This window comes from Jaculus jaculus, chromosome 7, assembly GCF_020740685.1.
Source record: "Jaculus jaculus isolate mJacJac1 chromosome 7, mJacJac1.mat.Y.cur, whole genome shotgun sequence".
Classification (NCBI taxonomy): Eukaryota; Metazoa; Chordata; class Mammalia; order Rodentia; family Dipodidae; genus Jaculus; species Jaculus jaculus.
In genome coordinates, this window is record NC_059108.1 from 22,649,477 (window position 1) to 22,675,995 (window position 26,519).

A 26,519-nucleotide genomic window follows, 5' to 3' on the forward strand; every position below is an offset into this window, starting at 1 on the left:
CTGAACTTGAAGGGATGTTGTCTCCTGGGAGGCACAAGCCACTGACATGCTGAGGAAGTGTGGGTCACACCTATCATAATCTGAAGATGGTGGTGGTTTTTTAAAAAAAATATTTTATTTTTATTTATTTATTAGAGACAGGGAGAGAGGAAGAAGAATGAGTGTTCCAGGGCCTTTAGCCACTGCAAATGAACTCCAGACACATGCGCCACCATGTGCATCTGGCCTATGTGGGTACTGGGGAACCAAACCTGGGTCTTAGGCTTCACAAACAAGTACCTTAACTGTTAAGCCATCTCTCCAGCCCGCCCTTCCCTCTGTCCCGCCTGTCTTTTCTTTATTCCTTTTTCTGTGTATTCACTGTGGACCCGCCACCATCACAGTGGGGTTTTTAATTTAAGCTGGCTGTCAGAAGTCCAGAGCCCACCCGACCTTGGCTTTGCTTCAGATGAAAGCATGCACAGATCACACGCATTAACACTGCTGTTACATGGTTTAGGACATCATTCCTTCCTGCCTGACATTCTTACCTGCCAGGCCCACAGTCCCATTCTACTCTCCAGAGACAAGATAGTTTCTCTGCTTCCCAGACCTCACTAGTCCAGTTCCCACCTGAGGAGCTGGCCATGCTGTAATGTGATGCATGTTGGGTGCCAGGTCCTCTGTCTCCCACTACTTCCTATAGAGCTGTCCTGCCCCTCGGCCCCTGCTTGTGTGAACAGGTCTTTGGTGCCCACAGAAGGCCACTGGACTTAACTGTGTTAGGTGGCTCCTTTTGAGGTTTGAGTTCCTTTTCCAGTACCCCTGTCCTTTCTCCTTACCCTGTCTTTTTTTAAAAATTAATTAATTAGAGAAAGAGGGAGAGAGAGAGAGAATGAATGGGGGCACTAGGGCCTCCAGCCACTGCAAACGAACTCCAGATGCATGTGCCCTCTTGTGCGTCTGGATAACATGGGTCCTGGGGAATTGAACCTGGGTCCTTTGGCTTTGTAGGCAAACACCTTAACGCTAAGCTATCCCTCCAGCCCTGCCCTCAGTTTTGGTAGTGTGTATTTATATGCTGGATAGTCTGCACATCGTGTCTGTCCTTGCTTCTGCTGCTGTGTAGTCTCTTGTGGACCGTTGACTCTCCAAAGCCCTTAATCATGTCACTGGGACACATCACTCCTCCTACCACACATACGTCAGCCACGTGGAATATATTCTCAAACCACGCTCCAGATCCCAGGCTTCACCTGCCAGCTAGCTTTGACCGGGCTCCAGCCTGCCTGTCCTCTGTCATCGTCCTTCTTCCTCCAGGTGCCCCTGTTCCCCAGGGCCACCATGCAGCTCTCAGGCAGAACCTGGGCCTGCTCTTCTCCTTTCCCCCACTCCCTCGCCTCCCCTTCCTCAGCCTCCTGCCTCTTTGTTCTCACACCTCCGTCTCTGGAGCCGCCATCACGACTCCCCCACGGCCCTGCACTCATTCAGGTTACCTCATTTGCTCCCTCGAAGCGCTGCATCTCACCCGCCATTGGCTGCTTGCTTCTTACCTGCTCCTTCCTTATGCTTTCCTCATTCAAACGGTGACCTTCCTAAGGCCCATCTGATGGTACAGCTGTATGTGGAATCCTTCAGCAGCTCCCCACTGTCAGGATAGTGCGTTGCCTTTACTGTGGCCTCGTGTGCGACTCTGCTATGCGACTCACCTCTCAAGCTGAACCCCGGCCACTGCTGTGTGAAGCAAGTATAATAGTCCCTTGGTGTCCATGAGGAGTGGTTCCAGGATTCCACAGACAACAAAACCCAATGCTCAGGTCACCCTTGTGTAATGGGATAGTATTTGTGGAGTGCCCATATACTCTCATTTATGTGGAATAACCTCTAGATAGCTTAAGGTGCACGTACAGTGTACAGACTTGTACTCTTTAGCATAAGGTACACATGCTGGGTAAACAGCTGTTATACCCTAATGTTCAGACAACAAAGATGGAAAAGCATAGATATCTTGAGTACAGAATGGGTGTTTGTGTGCGCACTGCTGGAGCCCAAGGCCTCCTTCGTGCTAGCCAAGCATTCTACCACTGGAATATATGTATATGCATTTCCTACCCTTCTCTGAATATTTTTGATGTGGATTTTGTTCAGTCTGTACATTTAAAACCCTCAGATACAGAGGGCTGTCTGTGTAATGTTCAGTGGTTGGCTTCGAACCTGACCTGGTGATGGACCAAAGGGGAGTCCTACTGTAAGGTGCCTTGTTGATCTGAGTGGCATTTGTCGCAGGGAGGAACAAGTGCCCATGGAGCTGGTGCAACGTGGAGATATCATCAAGGTTGTACCCGGTGGCAAGTTCCCTGTGGATGGGAAAGTCCTGGAAGGCAATACCATGGCTGACGAGTCCCTTATCACAGGTATGCCGGCTCGTCTTGTGTGCCCTTCGGAAGGTGTCATGGTACCACGCTGTGTGATGCTGCATGCACGGAATGTTCACTATCTTTTCTTCCCCAGGAGAGGCCATGCCTGTCACCAAGAAACCCGGGAGCATGGTGATTGCCGGCTCCATAAATGCCCACGGCTCTGTGCTCGTTAAAGCCACCCACGTGGGCAGCGACACCACCTTGGCTCAGATTGTGAAGTTGGTGGAAGAGGCTCAGATGTCAAAGGTAAAGAAGTTCTCCTTTGAACAGTGACCTCAAAAAGGCCAGAAAGCCAGGAGTTAATTGTTGAGTGGAAATTGATTAGGAAACATACAGACAGAGGGATGTTAGGCCCTAATCCTTACTTGTGTTTGTGGTGTTTTATGTCTTCGTAGGTTGTAATCTCACATGGTCTTGATATTTTGTTGTCATAGGCACCCATTCAGCAGCTGGCTGACCGGTTTAGTGGATATTTTGTCCCGTTCATCATCATCATTTCAACTTTGACGCTGGTGGTGTGGACTGTAATCGGTTTTGTCGATTTTGGTGTTGTTCAGAAGTACTTCCCTGTAAGTTGTGTGCTTTGAGTGGTTACTGCGCTTTAACCAATCCTTTCTCGTGTCTTAGGTTCAATGGCTTTTAATCATCCATTGCATTTTATTTGTTTCCTTTTCTTACTGACTGTGAAATTTAAGTCAGAGTAGGATAATAGGTCACCCTTTCCTGGAGGTTTTTATGAAAGCTGTCCTTTGAGGCTCGAGGATGTAGTTCAGTGATAGTGTTTGCCTAGCATGTGCAAGCCCTTAAGTTTCATCTCCAGCACAGTAAAAGGAATCTTGTTTGCAGATAGGCGTGGTGGTGCACACCTTTTTAAATCCCAGCCAGCACTCAGGAGGTAGAGGTAGGAGGATCGCCATGAGTTCAAGACCACTCTGAGACTACATAGTGAATTCCAGGTCAGCCTGAGCTAGAGTAAAACCCTACCTGGAAAAAACAAAAAAAAGGAAAAAAAACTTTTTGTAACTCACAAATGTCAGCTCAGTTGGAATACTTAAAGCTTCTCCAATACCTAGTATTGGCCATTGGCAATTTCTGAGATTATAAAACAGATATAAAAGATAAATCACTTCACTACATCCACCAATACCAGCTTCAGTATACTACCTTCGCAAACAGTATTTTTTTTCCCCCCTGAGGTAAGGTCTCCCTCTAGTTTAGGCTGACCTGGAATTCACTATGTAGTCTCAGGGTGGCCTCAAATTCACGGCGATCCTCCTACCTCTGCCTCCCAAGTGCTGGGATTAAAGGCATGTGTCACCACGCCCAGATGCAAACAGAAATATTTTGTATTGTAACTGAAAGTCTATATAGCTATGTAGCAAAGCACACACACACACACACACACACACACACACACACATACATTTAACACATGAAAGACAGTGGGATGTACTTCTTTCTTAGATGAAGAACACTATCTTAGGAACCTGTTTTTTTTTTTGTTGGTGGTGGTTTTTTTGGGGGGGGGGTTGTTGGAATTCACTATGTAGTCTCTGGATGGTCTTGGTGATCCTCCTACCTCTGCCTCCCGAGTGCTGGGATTAAAGGCGTGCACCACCATGCCCGGCTAGGAACCAGTTTTATCAAACTTCAGACCAGCAGATAATACACTCTGTCCTCTATAAATTATTTGCTTGAGAAAAAAGATCTGAACTGTAGAACCGTGATTCTCAAGGACATGTGACAGTGACTCATGAATGTGATTAGGATGCTACCACATGTTTTATGAGCCTCAGGACAGGCATCCATGAGGAAGAGAACAGCGCCAGAACTGAGAAACCTTGATAAGTGTAAAGAGTTCGCGGCCAACTAGAGCAGTGTTGTATAGCTGCACAGAGGGGAGTATTATTTTGCTGTCTACCAGTGTTTACTGTGTCTTAAGCGGCATAGAATAAGGAATGGTACGAGTGGGCTTTTCTTCTTTTTTAAAAATTTTACTCGTAGATAAAGGTATAGCAGATATTCTGAGGGTACATGTCATTTCCTCCCTCAATTTTCCTGTTAGACTTTGTGCTATCTAAGGGTGCTTCTTAGAGTAACCTGTGATTGTGTTTCTATAATTTGCCAGTGGCTGTTCCTGGCGTTGGCTCCCTAAAGCTGCTTTGGGGAGAACAGCTCACTGGCTGTGGGAAGTTGGAATATGTGGCTGTCTGCTGTTCCATGCTTTTCCATCTTACTTTGGCTTCTTTTGTTTTTATTGCAAAATCAGGGCGGATGCTGGCAACCGAGGTACTGCATGCTCCTTTCAGATTCTATCACCACTGCTGCCCAGACATGTCTAGAGGGAAGGGCCATGCTAATTTCCTGACGTCCTCCCAGTGCCACCGAGCGCCAAGGGTTACTTGAGAAGAATGACTGTGTAAAGAAAAAAATCACAACATTTTTATCTGTAAAAACCATGTATATTATTAAACAGTATGCCTGTTACCCAAATACAGCTCTTTCTAGTTCTTACAACATACCTTCATTTAGAATCCTACATCTTCAAATGAAGGGATAAAGTATACTTGGAGGATAAAGAAGTTGTGATTTGTCTTCAATTCAGAAAACATCCGTTTCATTGTAATTATGTAAATCAAGTAACTCTTGATTATATACCATACTCACAGCCATTTTGAAAATACACCAAGATAATTCAAGATCCCAGATTGCAAAAAATAATGCCAACATATGCTAGCACACTGTAAAGTAGACCCGTATTTTGTTTTGGGGCTTACAAGGAAAATAGTACTGGAAACTACACAGAAGAACAAAGGTGGCTCCACATCCCAGCCATAGAAGTGACCCCAGTGCTACCCTTTGGTGAACGTGAATAGACTAGGTGAATAACTGCATGGATAAACCCCAGCACTTTTCCTTTTGAATTCTACTGTGCTCCTAACACCTTTCCATATCACTACATGTAGATAATCTGTACCATTCCAACAGTTGCCTAATACTCCATTGTGCCTATAATATAATTGACTAGTTCCCTCTTGGTTGTTTCCAGTTTTTTTTTCTTTTTTATTTATTTGAGAGAGGGAGAGAAAATGGTTGTGCCAGGGCCTCCAGCCACTGCAAATGAACTTTATATATATGCGCCACCTTGTGCGTCTGGCTTAAGTGGGTCCTGGGGAATGGAGCCTGGGTCCTTTGGCTTTGCAGGCAAGTGTCTTAACCACTAAGCCATCTCTAATCCTCCAGTTGTTTTTTTTTTGTTGTTGTTTATTTATTTATTTTTGGTTTTTCGAAGTAGGGTCTCACTCTAGCTCAGGGTGGCCTGGAACTCACAGTGATCTTCCTACCTCTGCTTCCCAAGTGCTGGGATCAAAGGTGTACACCACCATACCTGACGCAGTGTTTGTTTTTTTTTTAATTACAAAAACAAAACACGTATCTTTTCTTATCATCTTGTTAGACTCTTTGGAGAGCTGTAATTTTTTTAAGCTTTCATAATAATGATGACAAAACGACAACAGTGGAATAGTTTTCACTTCCTATCTGTCTTGTGCCAGTGTTGCTCTGTGTTCATGTTTTTATGTATTTGGCCTCATTCCGTCCTTACAGCCATCTGTGATCTGAGTGTTTTCATCTCTGTTTATATTTGGGAAAACTCAACCACAGAGAAGTGAAGGTAGCTTCAGAGCTGGAATATGATCTCTGACCCCTACCAGTTCCTTACATGTCCCTGCTGCTATTCCACGCTGCCTCTTTTTTTGTTTTTCTTTCTTTTGGAGTAGGGACTCACTCTAACCCAGGCTGACCTGCAATTCACTATGTAGTCTCCGAGTGGCCTTGAACTCTCGGCGATCTTGCCTCTGCCTCCCGAGTGCTGGGATTAAAGGTGCGCGCCACCGCGCCCAGCTCACTCTGCCTCTTTGACGACAGCCTGTAGGCTCTAGCTGGGCTGCTAGGAAGTGGAGCAGTGCAGGACCCCTGACCCCAAAGCAGCACCCATACAGTTGTGCTTCCTAAACCCGCTCACTGCACCCCCAGGCCCGCTGCCCCCCTGCGAGGTGCTCATCTGAGATTCTCAAACTCCACTCGTTGCCTCTCTCCTCTGCAGAACCCCAACAAGCACATCTCGCAGACGGAGGTGGTCATCCGCTTTGCCTTCCAGACGTCCATCACTGTGCTGTGCATCGCCTGTCCCTGTTCCTTAGGGCTTGCCACGCCCACAGCAGTCATGGTGGGCACTGGAGTGGCCGCCCAGCATGGCATCCTCATCAAGGGAGGCAAGCCTCTGGAGATGGCACACAAGGTGGGCCCTCCCCACTCTCCATGGGAGGCTTGGCTAACAGTTTTTACAGAGTCCTTATGAAAATAATAATCTGTCCACCGGTTCTTAGTAATAGGAGAGAGAGCTAGCTGAGAGCTGCGGTGCTCATTACTAGAGTTAGAAGCCAAGGCCAACTGGGAAGAACAGCAAAAGCAGCAGCAGTTAACGGTCACGAATGTTCATTGACTCCATCTCACTGACAGTCTCTAGTGGTTGATGTGCATTAGTCCTACTGTGCAGATGAGACTAGAACAGAAGGAGGTCAGGTGACCTGTCCAGAGGCCTGCAGGCGGCCGAGCCAGGATTACTCACACGTAGTCAGACTGCAGGAGACAAATACCACCTCACACGTGTGAGATCAGCACAGGATCCTGTGACCTTCAGGTGGAAGATGGAGTGACAGTGTGCCAGGTTTGGTGGTACATGCCTAAGTGTAGACTCCACTCTCTAGTGACTAAGGCAGGAGGCTCACAAGTTCACGTCTGCCTGGGCTGTAGTGAAGCTGACCTTTTGTCTAGCACACCAGCCCTGGCTTTCCCGGTCCAGTTTATTGTTCAGCAGTTGCCACACGCTTTCTGTAGGTGAGCCCTGTGCCAGGCCCTAGTGATAGTCACGGTTCTCAGCTTCCGGGGGCATACGGTGTAGTGGGAAAGACAGCATGATGCCATCAGGGCACTGTAACACGGCCTATCTTTTGAAGGGTCCTGGATGGTGCAGGTGGTGAGGGAAAGTGAACCTGGGAAGAGTGGGGAAAGAGGCCCTGGAGAGGGCCTGCTGTGATGATCTATCATAAGCTTCATAAGATCAGGGCCGTTGTGTCCCCAGTATCCAGCCTGAGACCTGCCATATTGCAAATTCTGAGGTTTTTTTCCTGAAGAAATAAATGAACAACTAGAAGCTAATCTCCTCCCTCCTTGTACACACAAGTGTGTGTGTGCGTGTGTGTGGTGGTTGTTTAGGGATGGACCAGAAGGTTTGTTAGAGGATTCTGAACTCCCCTAGGAATGCCAGGAGCCATGGAGGTCAGGGTAAGATGTCCCTGTGGCTCAGCAGGTTCCATACTGGGAAGGCTGGTCTGGCTGCAGAGTGAGGGTAGACAGAGGGAGGCAGGGATCTTTGGAGAACCATTGACTATTGGCTTTATTATTTTTTTTTTATTTTGGGGTGTGTGTGTAGAGGCAGGGACTCTCTCCATAGCCCAGGCGGGCTTTGAACTCATGGTGGTTCTCTCACTTTAGCCTTTTGAGTGTTGGGATCAAAGGCATTCACCACCATACCTGGCTCCATTGACTATTAGATCTTTTTTTTTTTTTTCCTTTCTTCAAGGTAGAGTCTCACTCTAGCCCAGGCTGACCTAGAACTCAGTATGTAGTCTCAGGATGACCTCAAACTTATGGTATCCCTCCTTCGTCTGCCTCCTGAGTGCTGGGATTAAAGGCGTGTGCTGCCATACTCTGCCTTTTGACTGTTTGAAAGCAAAGCACCCACTGAGCATCAGTGTCTAGTCTGTTGCCTGTTAGGGAGGACTGTGCTGTGGGTGTCAATCCAAACAGAGCAACCTGCTTCCCCTGACTAGGACCTGAGGGCGAGTGTGGTGCAGGGACTGCGCTCTCAGAAGCCGGGCAGGACTCGGGCTCGGCCACTCTGTAATGTCTGCTGCACAGTGTCTGAGTCCAGACCAGAGGGCACAGGCGTCACATGAGATGGGTTCATGAGACTACTTGTTATGACAGTAGAGCCATCCCTTCCTCTGGAACTTTGTGTCAGGACATTATTCTAGGCAGACTCTTGCATTTAGGCCCAAGAAACTAATTGATGTGCTTAACAGAGCAGAGGAGCCAGGGGACTGGAAGACCCACAGGACTGATTCCTTACATAGCATGAGCAGCGTGTGGTCTGTGTCACATCCTGGAGATGGCACCACACCATCTCCTGTGCAGCATTGTTTCTTGGTCTGCAGGGTCAAGGGGCATGGTGCAGCTTTATGGGCAGATGGGGAACACCTTGGCAGTACTCACTGCCTGAGGCACATTGGACAAAGTTCTGCCTCCAGATGTAGGCTACGAAGTCCCATCTATCTGGGTTCTGTCACTGAGATGTGGGTTTTTTGGCAGATAAAGACTGTGATGTTTGACAAAACTGGCACCATTACCCATGGTGTCCCCAGAGTCATGCGGGTCCTGCTGCTTGTGGACATGGCTGCACTGCCCCTCAGGAAGGTTCTAGCTGTGGTGGGCACCGCGGAAGCCAGCAGCGAACACCCCTTGGGCATGGCAGTCACCAAATACTGCAAAGAGGTACGCAGACCTTGGCATTGCTTCAGCCTCCCTCTCCCCACCTTGTCCTTCCTGCCCCTGGCTGCCCTGGAGAAGGCTTTCGCTGTGCTGGGCAGGGCTTGCAGTGGCCCGCCCATACTTCCAGCATTCCGCCCAAACAGTGTCATGTCCTGAACTAATGGGTGGCCCCAGGCTCAGGACAGAGTAAGATGTGGCTGCTGTCTTCGGAGAGCCAGCAGTGTGCGGCAGGGGAGGCGGGTGGCTTGGCAGCTTTGTCCGCTGTGAGGTTAGTGTGGCGGACTCAGCATGCAGCGGGCATGAGCAGGAGCCAGCCGAGCTGAGAACTTGGGGCACAGTTCCCAGAGAAGCATTGCACTTCTCCTTTCCCCATAGAACAGGTTCTGCCCATTTTCTGTTTCCAGTTGAATGTGGAGGCAGTAGAATGTGCCAGGGAACTGTGCTGACGTGTTTAGATGACCTGAGCAGTGGGTTCATCGTAGATATATGGGGGGGGGGGGAGTGACAGAGGTCCCTCATGTGCAGTCAGCACTCTGGCAGCTCACACGTACCCTGATGGGTCCAGGAGGGGGCAACACTGGCTTGCTGCTTTGTTGCCTTCCTTGCCCTGCCTCCTCATGATCCTTCCCTGGGGTCTCACACAGTAGGAGGTATCTGATAACCTCTAAATAACCTTGCCCCCCACCCCCACTTACGTGCACCAGGAAAATGCCTGTGTGGTTGGAGGTGGAGGTGAATCGCTTTTCTTCTTCTGTCTGTAGCCTCCCCAGCTGTGAGGGGTCCACCTAGCAAGGCTCCTGGTTCATTGTGATAACTAATAACTGAGTGCTGTGCCAGAAAAGCACTTGCTGAGTTCATTATCATTTTCACTGCCTTCAATTCCACTTCTCTCCTTACTCTCATCCCCCTCCCTCATGCGTCCCGCCCTTCTCTGGTTTTGCCCCACCCACCTGCTTTACAGGAACTTGGAACAGAAACCTTAGGATACTGTACGGACTTCCAGGCAGTGCCAGGCTGTGGAATTGGCTGTAAAGTCAGCAACGTGGAAGGTGTCCTGGCTCACAGTGAGCAGGCTGGTCATCTGAAGGGAGTTGGCAGCCCTCACACAGGGAAAGGTATTCCTCGCCTTTGTCCCCTTTGTCCCTCCTCTTGGATCTGTCAGTAGCTGAGCCTGGCTGGGGGAAGTGGAGGCTAGCCAGCCCATCGAGAACCCCATACCAGGCCAGCCTGTGGGACTTCCTTGCTGTAGAAGCAGGTAGCTAGTGACTGGGCATTCCATGTCTGCCTTGCCAGAAATGAGTAGTTTCTGTCATGTGCTTTGATATAGCTAAATTTTTGTGTGATTTATTTTGCTTTGTGTTTTATAATTGGGTTTGCTGTGTTGATCTGCAACTTGTGAGCCCAGTGGCCCTCCTACTATAGCCTTCCAGGATGTTGGGACTAGAGATGTGTGCCACCATGCCCAGCATACGCCTTGAGGGTTAGTGCTTCCAGCAGGCCAGAGGGGCATGTGCCTTAGAGTCACAGTTACTGTTTCACCGATCCATGATTTCAGATCACCTCTTTTAAATTTGAATCATCTCCAAAACCACAGTAACCAGATGAAAGAAACCTTTGGTTGTTCTCCCTTCTTCCCACATGGATGAGCTCTGCCAAGGTGCGTAGTATCTGCAGAGCTGATGGCGATGTCAGGGAAGCAGGTGAAGATGGCCTGCCCGTGGGAAGAAGGGACAGTGCTCAGTGGCAGAGGCCTTATTTATTATTTATTTATTTATTTCAGACAGCGTCCCACTATATAGCCCAGACTGGCATTGAGTTTGGGATCTCCTGCCTCAGCCTATCAATTACTAGGATTTCAGACATGTGCCATCACATCCTGCCTGCCTTTTTTTTTAAAAAATATTTATTTATTTGAGAGAGCAAGAGAGGGAAAGAGGCAGAGAGAGAAGGAGAAAGAGAACGGCCACCAGGGCCTCCAGCCACTGCAAATGAACTCCAGACACATGTGCCACCTTGTGCATCTGGCTTGCATGGGTTCTGGGGAATTGAACCAAGGTCCTTTGGCTTTGCAGGCAAATGCCTTAACTGCTAAGCCATCTCTCCAGCCCTGCCCTGCCTTTCTTTTTTTTTTTTAATTTTTTTGTTTATTTTTATTTATTTGAAAGCAATGGACACAGAGAGAGAAAGAGGCAGATAGAGAGAGACAGAATGGGCGCACCAGGGCCTCTGGCCACTGCAAACGAACTCCAGATGCGTGCACCCCCTTGTGCATCTGGCTAACGTGGGTCCTGGAGAATCGAGCCTTGAACCAGGGTCCTTAGGCTTCACAGGCAAGTGCTTAACCCCTAAGCCATCTCTCCAGCCCATGCCCTGCCTTTCTTTAAGGATAATTTACCAGCCATCTATCTCACCTTAAGCTGGTAGGGAACACCTCGAACCCAAAAGACCTATGTCTGGTGGTTTTTTCTTAAGTATATTTGTAGCTAAATCTTTGAGGTGATGTTATTAGAAGTCACCTGGCACCTTCTAGCAATTTTAAACCCTAGGGCACCTCTCCCATTAGACCATTCAGGGCAGTGTGGCAGTGCTCATCAGGGGTGTGTACTGTTGGAAGTGACAGGTGAAAGGCCCAGCTGCCCTTTCTGGGGGTGTGAATTGAAAATACAGTGCCTACATGAAATGCATGTGTCTTTAATCCCAGCACTTGATAGGAAGCAGAGGCAGAAGGATAAGGTATTCAAGGCTAGCCTCAGCTACATGACAAATTCAATACCAGCCTGAGCTACATGGTACCCTGTCTCCAAAAAGCATATGTTAGCAGACTTATCCTATTATTAATTCACTTTCAATGGTTAATTTGGTTTGGGTCATCCAAACCTAGCAATAAAGAACATCGTCAAGGGCTAGAGAGATGGCTCAGCAGCTAAGGCACTTACCCACAAAATCTAATAACCCAAGTTCAGTTCCCCAGTACCCACATAAAGCCAGATGCACAAAGCACATGCATCTGGAATTTGTTTGCAGTGGCTAGACACTCTGGTGTGCCCATTCTCTCCCTCACTGTCTATCTCCTCTGTTTCTGCTTGCAAATAAATAAATAAAAATAAATCCTTAAAAGAAGGAGCTGGGTGTGGCAGCACACACCTTTAATATTTTTTGTGTATTATTTATTTATTTATTTGAGAGCAACAGACAGAGAAAGATAGAGAGTGCGTGCTCCAGGGCCTCCAGCCACTGCAAACGAACTCCAGATGCATGCACCACCTTGTGCATCTGGCTAATGTGGGTCCTGGGGAATGGAGCCTCGAACTGGGGTCCTTAGGCTTCACAGGCAAGCACTTAACTGCTAAGCCATCTCTCCAGCCCCTGGCACATGCCTTTAATCCCAGCACTCAGGAGGCAGTGGTAGGAGAATTGCCGTGAGTTTGAGACCACCATAAGACTACATAGTGAATTCCAGGTCAGCCTGGGCTACAGTGAGACCCTACCTCAAAAAACAACAACAACAAAAGAATGTAGTCAATATTTAACCCCCATGGAGAAGGAACACACAGACCTGTAAAGGCACGTAAAGACATTATGTGCTATTGATAAGTTTGTATGTAGCATTCACACATGCAGCATGTGTGAAACATTAATTCCACCTCTCCCCTGTTCTTTAAGGATGATATGACAAAAGGGGCCCAGCGGTTAGTGGCTGTTTTACTTTTAGAATGGTTTTAGTTCATCACAAAGCAGACCTGCTTAGGTAACCAGTCTCTTTTGAATAGACGCAGGCCCCCAGACCTTCTCTGTGCTGATTGGAAACCGTGAATGGATGAGGCGCAATGGCTTGACCATCTCCAGTGATGTCAGTGACACCATGGCAGATCATGAGATGAAAGGACAGACGGCCATCCTGGTGGCCATTGATGGTAATCACACAGTTCAGGCGAAAAGAGGTCTCTCTTCCTTCTTTTTTTCTTCTCTCTCCCTTCCTTCCCCTTCCTTTGCTTGACTTTTTTCCCCCCTTTTCTTTTTAAGAACACTTAAAGCTCCCTTTCTGATGTTTTTTTTTTATATATATTTTCTAGAAGGTTGTCTTGCTGTCTTTTCACTTTATCTCATCTTCAGACCGGTTCTTTGCCATCGTCTTTCTTCACACACAGCCAGATCTTTCCTGCATCAGCTTGAAATTCTGAATCAATGTCATTGTTCTTCTGTCTTAAGTGATCACCCTTCTCATTTGTCACTGTAGACAAAACAGGAACCCACTTCCCCAGAGGCTAACTTTGGGTGCCTTTAGGCAGTGAGCCCCTTAGTTTTCCACTGTCTAACTCGCATGGATTACCCAAGACTGTGTGTCTTAGCACTCGGAGTATACCCTGGCTATAGGCCTCAGAGTCTGGACCCTTCACTTTGTCCATGTTAGTATTTACAACAAGTAAAACCAAATGTAAATAGAAATAACGTCCAGCACTGTTTTCTGAATACTTCAGCCAAGTATGTCTTCCTCTCCCATTGTGCTTTCCCCTGCTCCTCACAAGCCTCAGTCTCTACAGCTCCCTGAGGCAGAGTGGCTGCAAGGGAAGGCCCCATGCTCCTGTGTGCCTCCCGTGGTGTCCCTGTGAAGAAGACTAAGCAGAACAATTTTTTTTTTTAATACAAAAGTGGTTTTTGTAGGAAAAGAAAAAGAGTGTTTTTTTTTCCCCTCTCCTGGTTTGGATGTTGATCACTCTAATAACATTTGTGATATTTGTTATCTTTATTATATTTTATTTTTTAAGATTTATTTTTATTTATTTATTAGGGAGAGAGAGAGGGAGAATGGGCACACCAGGGCCTCTGGCCACTGCAAACGAACTCTAGACGCATGTGTCACTATGTACATCTGGATTATGTGGGACCTGGAGAATTGAACCTGGGTCCTTAGATTTTGTAGGCATGCACCTTAACCACTAAGCCATCTCTCAAGCCCATTTTATTTTATGTTATGTTATTTTATGTTATGTTATTTTATGTTATTTTATTTTATTTTATTTTTGTTGTTGAGGTAAGGTCTCACTGTAGCTCAGGTGGACCTGGAACTTAATTAGTAGTACCAGGCTGGCCTTAAGTGCTCCACCATGCCCGGCTATCTTTTTTATATTTTAATAGCCAACATATACTGTGTTCTTACATCTCAGCAGGTACTTTGCAAAGTAATGCATATACCTTATGGAAACTTCACAGGGCTATAAAGATGATCATGAAATCATTCACACACCTACCCATAGGGATCCATCCTGAACATTTGATGGTCTTTTCAGATATTTGTATGTATGCCTCTATAAATGTGTGTGTGTGTGTGTGTGTGTGTGTGTGTGTGTGTGTGTGTGTTTTCCTTAAGCTCCAGATGTGTGCAGCCCCTTGTGCATCTGGCTTTATGTGGGTCCTGGGGAATTGAACCTGGGTCCTTTGGCTTTGCAGACAAACACCTTAACCGTTTAGCCATCTCTCCAGCCCTGATTTTTTTTATATATAAATTTGGCCAGGCCTGGTGGCACATGCCTTTATTATTTTTTTTTAATTTTTATTTATTTGAGAGCGACAGAGAAAGAGAGAGAAAGAGGCAGAGAGAAAGAGAGAGAACAGGCGTGCCAGGGCTTCCAGCCACTGCAAATGAACTCCAGATGCGTGCGCCCCCTTGTACATCTGGCTAACGTGGGTCCTGGGGAATTGAACCTCAAACCGGGGTCCTTAGGCTTCACAGGCAAGCGCTTAACTGCTAAGCCAACTCTCCAGCCCTGATTTTTTTTTTAAATCAAGCCTTCAAAATCCAACCCAAACCACGTTATGTCATGGGCTTCAGAGTTTGGTTTCAGCGTGTAAAGCTGTACGATGAGAACTGTTGGCAGCCTGCCATCTTGCTTGCGTGGGGCCTACGCTCTGTGCTATGGCTGACCGTGGGCATTTGCTGCAGGGGTGCTCTGCGGGATGATCGCCATTGCCGACGCCGTCAAGCCAGAGGCCGCCCTGGCTGTGCACACACTGAGAAGCATGGGTGTGGATGTGGTTCTGATCACAGGGGACAACCGGAAGACAGCCAGAGCCATTGCCACTCAGGTACAGCAGAGCCCAGAGACCTTTGTCCTGGAAATAATGAACTGTCGCCAGAGTCACAAAAGCAAGGAATAAAGTGAGCGCAGAGCACTGGCATTCAGCTTTGCTGCTGTTCTCTCCCCTGCTCTGCGTCTTAGGAAAGGCAAGACCACTTCCTAAAAAAGATCATGGTTTGAGAGCTAAGATGCAAATCTAACCTTTATAGTAAGGGAGTGTGTATTGCTTGCTTGTGTGCTCAGGTGAGTGAGTTGACTGGAGCTTGGCTCTGAGTTTAGGCCATGAGGACAGGACCACTGCCTGACCACAGCAGTGGCTCTGCTGTGGATTCCCCAAAACTGGACTCACACCCCACCCCACCCAGCCAAAGGCACAAAGCCATGACAACTGATGGCTTCTCATCTCCTCAGCTAAACTTGTCCTTCCTTGCAGTGATGTGGCCCAGTGTAGTTCTGAGTGCTTTTGGCTTGTGCAGGAGACCCTGTGGGAGTTGCCAACGATCAACTTGCCCCAGGCTAGTGGGCTTCCCAGGGGAAAGGATGCTCGAGGCAGGAGTCAGTCAGATGAAGAAACGGGTGGGGTTGGGAGGGAAGCTGCACTTTCCCTGAGCAGTGTACTAAGTGACGTGATGATGTGTAGACACCATGGGTCACTGGAACAGTGTAGTGTCGCTGTATGTCAGCTGTGGCCAGGAGACAGAGGCCAGATCCAGAGGCACCATCAAAGACTCTGTCCTCAAGGAGGTGGGTGGGGCCAGCCTGAGGGCTGGCCAGGAGGGGAATGTCCCCAGGTGGTTGCTGTTCTTGGTAGGCAGCTGGGACAGAGAACTGAAGAGTTGGGCAGTTTGTGGGAATAGACAGACCAACTGAGGACCCTAAACTAAGGCAGGACAGTGTGGGGAGCAGGGAATCCACTTGGCTTGTGTTCTCAAGTCTGTGAGGTACGGGTGACTGGCAGAACCTGAGAGCCGGGAGCAGTGGCAAGGGTCACTCGTGGCCTCTGCTGTCCTTACTTTTAGGTTGGCATCAACAAAGTCTTTGCCGAAGTACTGCCTTCGCACAAGGTGGCCAAGGTCCAGGAGCTCCAGAATGAAGGGAAGAAAGTGGCCATGGTGGGGGATGGGGTGAATGACTCCCCCGCCTTGGCCCAGGCTGACATTGGCATTGCTATTGGCACCGGCACAGATGTTGCTATAGAGGCGGCCGACGTGGTCCTCATCAGAGTGAGCACAGCTGTGTCCAGGCTGGAGGAGTGGAGGAGTGGGGAGGGGGCGGCACGGGCCCATTGCTCAGCATGCCTTCTCTTACAGAACGACTTGCTGGATGTGGTGGCCAGCATTCACCTTTCCAAGAGAACCGTGCGCAGAATCCGCGTCAACCTGGTGCTCGCACTGATTTATAACATGGTCGGGATCCCCATTGCAGCAGGTGGGTAGATGGCTCTCATCTGCTGGGCTCTTGCTGAAGCAGAGAGTTTGCCCACCTTTCTGGATGGCTGGCCAGACACAGTGGAAAGGTCAATTGTTCCTGCTTTACACATTCTGAAGGGAAATGGGAGTCCCAGGAGGACCCAGTCACCTCCTTCCCCATGGAATGCTTAAGAGCTGGTCAAGATGCTTGGTTAGGGTGGCCTTTTCTGAAGCATTTATTGAGACGTATGGACTGCAGAATAAGCACTGTGGGAAGTTAGGGAGCACTTGCTCTGCACTAGATGATGGTTTTCTGGGAGTTGGTCTTAAGATGAATCCTGCCCTGGCTTTTCTCTTAAATCCTGCTAATGACAGTAAGTGGGTTTTCTACTTTATAACTGCCCTCTCCCATCTACCCTTAAGTTTTGTGGAAGCAGATAGGAGAATATCCAGATGCTTTTTCAAAGTGGTGTTCTTGAGTGGGCTGCGAAGACCTGAAATTCTCACTCTTTTTTTTTTTTTTTCTTTTTTGGTTTTTTGAGGTAGGGTTTTGCTGTAGTCCAAGCAGACCTGGAATTCGCTGTGTAGTCTCAGGGTGGCCTTGGGCTCATGACTTTCCTCCTACCTGTGCCTCACAAGTGCTGGGATTCAAGGCGTGTGCCACTATGTTTGGGTCAGACATGAGGTTCTTTTTTCAGGTTTTTTTTGTGGTTTTTCAAGGTAGGTTCTCGCTCTAGCCCAGGCTGACCTGGAATTCACTATGTCGTCTCAGGATGGACTTGAACTTACAGCAGTCCTCCTACCTGTGCCTCTTGAGTGCTGGGATTAAAGGCATGCACTACCATACCCACCTTAGACACGAAATTCTTTTTTAAAAAATATATCTTATTTATTTATTTGAAAGAGAGAGTGAGAGAGAGGGAAGGAGGGAGAGAATGGGCATGGCACACCAGGGCCTCCAGCAAACAAACTCCAGGTGCATGCGCCCTCCTGTGCATCTGGCTTACGTGGGTCCTGGAGAGTCGAACCGGGATCCTATGGCTTCAGAGGCAAACACCTCAACCGCTAAGCCATCTCTCCAGCTCCCCCCGCCTTTTTTTTTTTTGACATACTCCAGACACATGCACAAGCATATCTGGCTTATATGGGTCCTGGGGAATCAAACCTGGGTCCTTTAGCTTTGCAGGCAACTGCCTTCAATGCTAAGCCATCTCTCTAGCCCCAGACATGAAGTTCTTAAACAACTTTTCTGCCTCTGGTCCCCTACTGTGTCCAAATGGTTAGTGGTGATTCCAGAACTGGGGATGTCAGGTCTGCCTCAGCCTCTTGGGTTCAGAAGCTAGGCTGGTATCTTCCTGCCCCCAGAGCCAGTTCAGGAGTGTCATTCCCTCCTAGGTCCATGTCTGTAACATGCCTAGCCCAAGTCACCTGGCTACTTTGGGACCTGACTCTCAGCCTTCAAGGGCAGTACTGTGGCCCTCATCAATATTTGTCCTCTGTAGGACTGAGGGCATGGGCTCCTGTACCTCATGTGCCCTCCGTCCCTTGCCCTAGCTTCTCCTTTCACTGTGACCCCCGCTCCCTGCACAGGGTGATGGTACCTGTGCACGGTTCTAAGCAGGACAAGTGAGAGAGCCAGGCCCCTGGACAGCACCCACTGCCCACTTCCTAGAATGGTTTTGCCTCGGGGGGCAGTGGACATGGGGTCTTCCAAGTGCCCGAGGAAGGAACTCCAGGTGCAGTCCTGGCACTCACTAGCGCTGACAGCTGCTCTCCTCCTGGCAGGCGTCTTCATGCCCATTGGCATTGTACTGCAGCCGTGGATGGGCTCCGCAGCCATGGCGGCCTCCTCCGTGTCGGTGGTGCTGTCCTCTCTGCAGCTCAAGTGGTGAGTCCTGGAGGCTCCGCCGGACGTGCTCGTGGCGGATCAGAGAGGCCAGTGTGCTTCTGGCTCTTGCTCCCCATGCTTTTTCTGAAGCCAGCACCAAAGGGTCTGAGTGGTGGGTTTCCATAGCGATCTGTCACCAGTATGGGCAAGTTGTCACCAGTTGACCATTCTCTGATAGGCAGGATCTGCTCATGTGCGTACCATAAGTGGTAACCCGTGTGTTACCATTTTCCTCTTAGCAAAGATGTTCATGGACTAGGCATGTGGCTCACTGTTGATCACTGAGTAGCATGTGGGAGACCCTGGGTGTGGCTCCTGGCACTGCAGATATTTTCATTTATTTAGTCACACATTCATTTAGCATAAGTGAATGGCAGGTCTTCTGTGTCCAAGGAGTCCCATGCATGCCCTTTTTCCTGAAAACCTACACGGTTTTGATATTGCATGTTCCTGAAGCACATAGCCAAGAAGCCTTCACCAGCTTTCAATGAGAAAGAACCTTGTGCTCAGAGAGGCTGGTGCTCTTGATTCTTGCCTTTCAGCTACAGGAAGCCTGACCTGGAGAGGTTCGAGGCACAGGCCCATGGCCGCATGAAGTCTCTGAGCGCATCCCAGGTCAGTGTGCATGTCGGCATGGATGACCGGCGGCGGGACTCCCCCAGGGCCACATCGTGGGACCAGGTCAGCTACGTCAGCCAGGTGTCTCTGTCCTCCCTGACGTCCGACAGGCTGTCTCGTCACGGCGGCATGGCAGATGACAGTGGGGACAAATGGTCTCTGCTCCTGAGTGACAGGGATGAGGAACAGTGCATCTGAGAGCTCCAGGTGGCAGGCCAGGGCAGCCAGGCCCTGGGGGCGCCCACGTCCACTTGCTGTGGGTGAGTCCGGAGGCGCAGCCCCCGAAGGCGGCAGTGGCTGGGTGAAGGTCATCAGAGCCTTGGGGCTCTCGCTCTGTCGGACAGGCTGCGGCATTTCCTGCGGCATGTGGCCTCACCCACCGCGACTTCAGAGGCTGGCTAGGACTGCTGCCCGGGAAGCCTGCTGGGCCAGGCCACAGCTTTGCTTGGACTCCAGCACTGGAGAGGAAGCCAGCCCAGAGCTCGGCTCGTGCTGCATGGCCAGCTACCTGTGAGGAGGAGGGAGAGCATCAGGACCCAGAACCTAGCCAGGCCTCTCGGGACGGGTCGGCCGACACACACGAGGGAGGCTCCTCTTCAGACGCCCGCGGGCCTGAGAGCGCACTTCCCCTCAGACACCCGCTGAGCTGCTGCTGGCACAGCCTGGCCGCTGGGCGTCCTTCATGCGGGGAACAGGCCTGCACAGCTGCTGAGGGGTACTTAGAGCAGCCCCTGGCTCTGCGGGAGGCTGTTACCTGGAGCGCGCCCCAGTTGCTCCCCTTGTCACACAAAGGAGAAGTCTGCTGCTCAGAGCTGACTGTGGAGTCAAGTCCCACTTGCCGCTGCTGGCTCCCAGAGGAAAGGCTCGGAGCCTGGCGCAGAGTCGATGCCCAGCTTCCCGCGGCGTCCAGGTCTTCGCTGCCGTAGGCCTCCTGACATCTGCTGTGGTCTGCAGTGCTCAAAGAACGTGGCCCTTTGGAGTGCTTGAATATACGGAACCTTCCGGTCACTCCATAGGGTCTAGTGGGGTTTTTCACAAGAGCCTGGAGGAAACTGGCCCATCTGAGGAGACAGAGTTCTGAGGAGCTGTCTGTTGCTGAGGGGGAGCCCGGGGAGCCGGGGCAGCGGCGGCTGCTGCTCTCCAGGGGAAAGTCGGTGACCGGGTGTCATCGGGGGCTAGGATGGGCCCAGCTTTAAACTCTGAAGTTGGTGAATGGCCAGACAACCTGGGAGCAGACTGACAGGATCAGGTTACTCCTAAGTGAGATCCTGGTGTGACACAAAATAACTGTGTTCTTTATTGAATGTCATTTATTTCCCAGGGGCAGTGTTAATACTTTTTGTAGGTTACTTCTAATGCTCCAACAAACTACCAAGGGACCTAGTATTATATACATTTTACAAACAAGGAAATGGGCTCAAAGGGGACCAGTATCTTGCCCAGGAACATACAGTCAGTACACTACTGGTTCTGTGACTCAGAGGCTTTTCTGTATGTTTGCTGCTGTCTTAAATATCAGCTTGCTCGTCAAGAGTAAACGAGACTGGGTCCTTGCTCCTGGAAGAGCAAATGTGCCAGGCAATCGTTAGTTGTATCAACTTAGAATGTGGTTGGTCAGAGGTCACATCACCTCAGAGTAGTTAGCTGTCAGTCCTCGCGCCAAACCTGTCCTGTCTTGATGCTTGTTTTGGGATAGTGTTTTATTTTGGAGCTAGGCTAATCATTTTCTAAAGAGTATAATTGTATTGATTTTAGATCTAAGACCCCAGGCATCACGTTCATATGTAGACCCACAAATATTTATACAATTGTACAGAAAATAACCTTTTAGATAGTCAATGTATCTGGACTTTTATTTTTTTGTGTGGGGGGGATGTCAGATAACAGTTCTGGTTTTAAAAACTTCCCCTGCAATGTGAGAATAAAACTGTGGCTTGTTCACCCGAAAGTTACCTGTGCCTCGCTCTGTTCATGGGTGGTGTTGCTGTCAGGTTCACATTGCTCGTAGAAATCACCCAACCAAGAGCAGCTTGTGGGAAAAAGGTTTATTTTGGCTTACAGGCTCGAGGGAAGCTCCACGATGGCAGGGGAAAATGATGGCCTGAACAGAGAATGGACATCACCCCCTGGCCAACATAAGGTGGATCATAGCAACAGGAGAGTGTGCCAAACACAGGCAAGGGGAAACTGGCTGTCACACCCATAAGCCCGCCCCCAACAATACACTCCCTCCAGGAGACGTTAGTTCCCAAATCTCATCAGCTGGCAATTTGGCATCCAGAACACCTAAGTTTATGGGGGACACCTGAATCCAACCACCACAGGCAGTCTCTAGTGAGGACTCCTGCCAGGCGCCAGCGGGACCACGGCCTTCAGAAGGAACAAAAGGATAGGGTTTTAGCAGTGGGGACACCAGCTGGCTGCAACCCTGTTGCCTCTCCTGAACCCCTCTCCTGAAGTCTGCAGGCAGCTCCTCAGTGGTTTGTGGGGAGCTGAGCCCCTGTGGAAGTCACCGTCCCATTATGGTGATGCGGACTTCAGTCCCCCATAGTCTCTGCCTCCCGGACCTTGTCTCAAACACAGACATGGTGATCTGGAGGGACATGCTTTAGGCTCCCAGGCCCTGAGGGAGTGGGATGGGGAGATGGTAGTAAAACTGAGACTGGGGGTTCTGGGAAAGCTCAGTGGATATCTTGCGGGGGGGGTTGCAGAGGGCCCTAAGTGAGCTGAACCAAAAGAGTCATCCAAACCAGGACATATTAAGAATGAAGGGTGCGGGCTGGAGAGGTGGCTTAGCGGTTTAGTGCTTGCCTGTGAAGCCCAAGGACCCCAGTTTGAGGCTCGATTCCCCAGGACCCACATTAGCCAGATGCACAAGGGGGTGCACGTGTCTGGAGTTCATTTGCGGTGGCCAGAGGCCCTGGCGTGCCCATTCTCTCTTATCTGCCCCTCTCTCTCAAAAAAAAAAAAAAAAAAAAAAAAGCACATGCAGTACCAGAAACAGGCTAATGACATATTTTAACAAATGTCAGGTCCCTCCCCTCCAAGATACACCTCCTGACATCAGCATTTCTCTTTTGAACCACTGAGGTAGTTACGTCATGGCTCAAGATGACCACATAACTAGAAGGCCAACCCAGTTGCTCCCACACTTGAGTGTGGCCTCCAGCATGCCTCAGAGGACCTCGTGCAGTCCAGGTGTGGCGAGTCTGTGTTGTTGGCGTGTCCCACTGTGGAACGGGAATGTTGATTCTACTAGATACGATCTAGCAAACTTCAGTCACCTAGCATGTGCCCATTTCTGGTAGTTTCGGGCTTAGTCAAGAATTATAATGGATTACCTTTCTGATAAATGAGTTTACTTGTTTACTACTTTTTTTTTAATGGCATCTAGAAATAGATGTGTCAAAAACTTGATATCCAAATTAGTCTGCTAATTTTTTAAAGAATCAAGATTAATAAATTAATAAAGGTGACCTTATAATAAACCCAGGGCACACCATATAACTTGTTTCAAAAAAGATTACTTCATTACAGGAATTTGGGGAGGAAGCCCTTAAAAAATGCACCAGGCTCTAGCCTTCATCCCCAGCACTGGGAAAACAATAACAACAAAAATCCCAGAAAACAAAAATCTCACGTCAGTAGTTTTTTAGACAGATTCCTTAATACACATCAAATTTGTTAGTCCAGAAAGTTTTATTTGCATGCTACCGAATCCCATCTTTCCTTGAGCACAGTAGTGACCAAGCCTGCTGGCTCTCCTTCCCTCTGCTGCTGGCCTGGAAAATACCGGGGGCTGTAGGAAGGGAACCTCGGCTTCATTTTTGTACTGATCAGGCCAACAAGCACCTTTGTTTGGACTCATTCCACGGGAAATATCTACTTGTCTGCCTGTCTCCTTGTGTGAAGACAATGAGGGGAGCTGAAGTTACAGGAATAGAATGTGAGAAGGTTAAGTAATGCTAGAAAGTCCCAGAGTCTCCTTTATCCTATTCAAAAAGAGAATAAAGAAAAATGTAAAATCACCCATGCACTAAAAGGAATACAAAAATTGATGGAAATTTCACTTATTTTCCCTGAAGTGAGAATGCCTATTGCAACTTTACATCAAAATGTGCTGGGGTGAGTAGGATGGTAGCTCAAGCTTAGAGCACTTGCCTAGCATGTGCAAGACCCTGGGTTTGGGCCCTGTCCACCGAAAATCAGAGTAACAACAAAACCTCTAACAGCTTATAGCAAAAAATTTACATGTAGAATGTAGGCAGGAAAAGGCTCCTTATAAACCCACCATGGCTTTTGAAGGAAACCTCAAGAGCGTGGTCTGTGGAGGGGGGGTCCTGTGTCTCCGTAGCTAGACAGCACCAGGACACTCCTGTTATTGAGTGTCAGCTATGGACACTGAGTGCGGACAACACAGTGGTCCCAGGAAGGACCTGTCAGGAGCTGGTCCCAGTCTTGAATGTCTTAGGGCTCTGACAGGCTGGTGTGCTGTGTTCATGTCTCATTTTGTGCCTCTGGTCCTCTCAGTGGCCTTAAAATTATTAATGTCCCTTCAGTTCCCACTGACAGGATGAAAGCATCAGGGTTTGAACTAGCTGCCTAGGAGATGGCTGGGGACATGCCCATGGCTGGCCCCAAAGCCCACCATCCACTCTGCTCCCATAGGAAACTACCTCCTCCCAAGACCAGTGTTGCAGGAGGTATCTGTCCTTTGGCAGGATAGTGTGATTTACTTCAAAAGCCACCAGATGTTACCCTGACCAAAAAAACATCCTGGTCCACAGCCAGAACCAAAGTTCTCTTTATCTGGTTTTTAAGTATTTGGACATTCAAATAAATGTTGTAATGAGACTATGAAAAAAATGTGTGTGGGGGGGTGAGTAGGAAGCTTCAGTCCAGCCCTGGCACCTGGGTGCTTCTAAATTAATAAGTTAAATATACCTGGGCAATATATTTAATTCTGTTCTCCAAGCCCAGGCTTCATCGCCTCCCTGTATTTGCACTCACCTTACAGAACCTGAGTACTTGTTGGGATGACACTACTTGCCATTCGAAGCAGCACCAACTTCAGAGCTGGCTCCTTGGTAGCCTGAAGATAGGCCCTGAAGGGTTAATGAACCACTGGCCTTGGTGGACCATAAAACTTTCCTGGATCATAGCATAAGGGACACCTGTTGCAAAGCAAGCTCTCAATGATCTGGCCTCCAGAGCAATCAGGCCACCCAGACAGGCAGTTAGTAAACAAAAGAAAAGGCCTTATCTTTCCCCCCATTCTCTCACAAAGACCCCCCCCCCATCCCTCACCCTATATATCCCTACTCTCTCCCACATTTATTTTTTATTTTTTAGAGAGAGAGAATTGGCATGCCAGGGCTTTAGCCATTGCAATTGAACTCCAGATGCTTGTACCACCCTTAGTGGGCATGTGCGGCCTTGAGCTTGCCTCACCTATGCACATCTGGCTTATGTGGGATCTGGAGAGTTGAACCTGGGTCCTTAGGCTTCGCAGGCAAGTGCCTTAACCGCTGAGTCATCTCTCCATCCCACTCTCCCACATTCAAACACAACAGTGGCAACTTCACCCTGAGAAAGCTGCCGTTCCTCCAATGAAGAACAGTCTGTGCTTGCTTTCTCTCTTGTGTTTCACACATTCTCTAGTCAATCCTGAATTCTAGTAAGTCCTCCGCAGGGCCACTGGTCCCAAAGAGGATCACCTGCTGTGGACCTCTCTTCCCATCTGTTCCATGAGAATTACTTTTATCTTTAAATTTTTTTAAACATATTTATTTGCAAACAGAGAAAGGCAGTGGACATGCCAGGGTCTCTTGCCACTGCAAATCAACTCCAGGTACATGTGCCACTTTGTGCATCTGGCTTTGCATGGCTACCAGGGAGTCAAAGTTGGGCCAGCAGACTTTGCAAGCACGCACCTTTAACCTATCTCTAGCCCTCTCTCTTTTTTAAATTTTTTCTTTTTTTTATTGAGGACTTTAATATATGGACATACTGTAATTTGATTATGTTCCCATTTACTTTTGTCCCCCTCTCCCCTTGTCCACTGAGGACCTTCCTCTTTTCAGATAGTCCTTCCTCTCTTTTGTTGTTGCATTCCTTTTGTCCTCCTCTGTCCTCCATGCCAAAATGTCGATGGATCAGGACAGTGCAGGTCTGGGTGTGTCTGTAACCACAGTAGAGTCATGAATGTCCCAGTTGGCTTTTGTCAGTAGGACAATACCCTAATTTTTCTTCACAGTCTGTGACTCTTAACATTCTTTCCATCCCCCCCTCCCATAATGATCTCTGAGCCTTAGAGGATATAATAGATATCTAGTGTTGAGCTCTTGACAACCTCATTTCTGCCTTGAAGAGTTTTGAGTCTCTTTGGTGTCCACCGCTGTCTCCATAGGGAAGCTTCTCTGGCTTGCGTGAGAGCAGCATTAATATTCTTTCAGTCACCTCTTCTGTAATGTTCTCCGAGCCCTCGTGTGTGACAGAAATGACTCATCCAGTGCTAAGCACTGGGCTTTTTCTTATCATTTTGATAAGTCTTGGGTCTCTGTGGTATTCACCGGCATCTGTAAAAAGAAGGGAGAACCACTTTCCTTTAATGTCCCTATGCATGTGAGGGAGAGGGCAAGGCCTAGGAAACTCCCACCAAGTGCAAGGTGGACAGTGGCTCTAGGTAATCTTCCAACAGGCCATGATGGTGTTTTACCCTCCCTCCCTTTCAGGTTATCTTGTCTCACTGGAGAAATGAGGGTAGCCATGGCTCCTGTCTGGATGCATGAGCACACAATGTGGTCGTCTGGGTAAAGCATTCAGTGTGCCCATGTCATCCTGAGCGCTCAGCATTGTTAGTGCTGTGGGCGGGAGCAGTGAGGCAGTGAGGTCTGCATTGTAGGAAGGGAGCAGCCAGGCCATTCCCATGGTCCTCACTTCCTGGTCATCCTAGTGTGTGACCTCTACCATGGCTGCCCTGAGTTCAAGGAGTAACTGTCCAGTGGGAGGCCATGTCATGTGCATGTTCAAAGCACCAACCTTGGAGTTGGACAGACCTGAGTTTAAGACTTGGTTTGGCTCCATAAGGAATTCCATTTATCTTGGTGAGCTTTGAAATCAGTATACAATGAATTAACTCCTACTTCATTGGTGGTGAAGGCTAAGTAGGACCGTGTATACAATGCCTGGCATAGTGTCCAGTGCACTGTGGACACTCATCAAATGCAGCAGTGAAACGAGGGACTTGAGGACAAAGATCCTCAGGACCTGAAGTGTCCAGGGACGGGATGAAGGCTCTTGGAAAATCTTTATTGACTTAGCCCGTGCTTGTGCATAGTGGGAATGGAGGTGTGAGTGAACATGAGATACCACACTGGACAGTGACTTGCCAATGTACCATTCTTCCCTGGTCTTAGAACACAGGATTTGAGCCCATTCCACCCACTCATGTTATATTTAGGGCTTTGATCATTTCCACCAGTCCTTGTATATCTTCCCTTTCCTCCAAGATGGA

General features: G+C 48.7%; 1 protein-coding gene across 5 annotated transcripts in view; it reads left to right on the forward strand.

Moving 5' to 3' along the window:
- Atp7b (ATPase copper transporting beta) overlaps nt 1-20,951 on the forward strand; it is an 80,678-nt gene extending 59,727 nt beyond the window's left edge. For 3 of the 5 annotated variants that reach the window (XM_045154357.1, XM_045154359.1, XM_045154362.1), the window contains 12 exons: nt 2,266-2,393; nt 2,491-2,645; nt 2,834-2,968; nt 6,505-6,699; nt 8,832-9,014; nt 9,973-10,126; nt 12,782-12,925; nt 14,953-15,095; nt 16,108-16,311; nt 16,399-16,516; nt 18,283-18,385; nt 18,928-20,951. In XM_045154357.1, the coding sequence (XP_045010292.1) occupies nt 2,266-2,393; nt 2,491-2,645; nt 2,834-2,968; nt 6,505-6,699; nt 8,832-9,014; nt 9,973-10,126; nt 12,782-12,925; nt 14,953-15,095; nt 16,108-16,311; nt 16,399-16,516; nt 18,283-18,385; nt 18,928-19,201 (1,936 nt within the window). In that variant the 3' untranslated portion in view covers nt 19,202-20,951. The remainder of the gene's footprint in view (nt 1-2,265; nt 2,394-2,490; nt 2,646-2,833; nt 2,969-6,504; nt 6,700-8,831; nt 9,015-9,972; nt 10,127-12,781; nt 12,926-14,952; nt 15,096-16,107; nt 16,312-16,398; nt 16,517-18,282; nt 18,386-18,927) is intronic. The other 2 variants (XM_045154361.1, XM_045154360.1) reach the window with 2 other exon arrangements.
- Nucleotides 20,952-26,519: the final 5,568 nt, after the last annotated feature.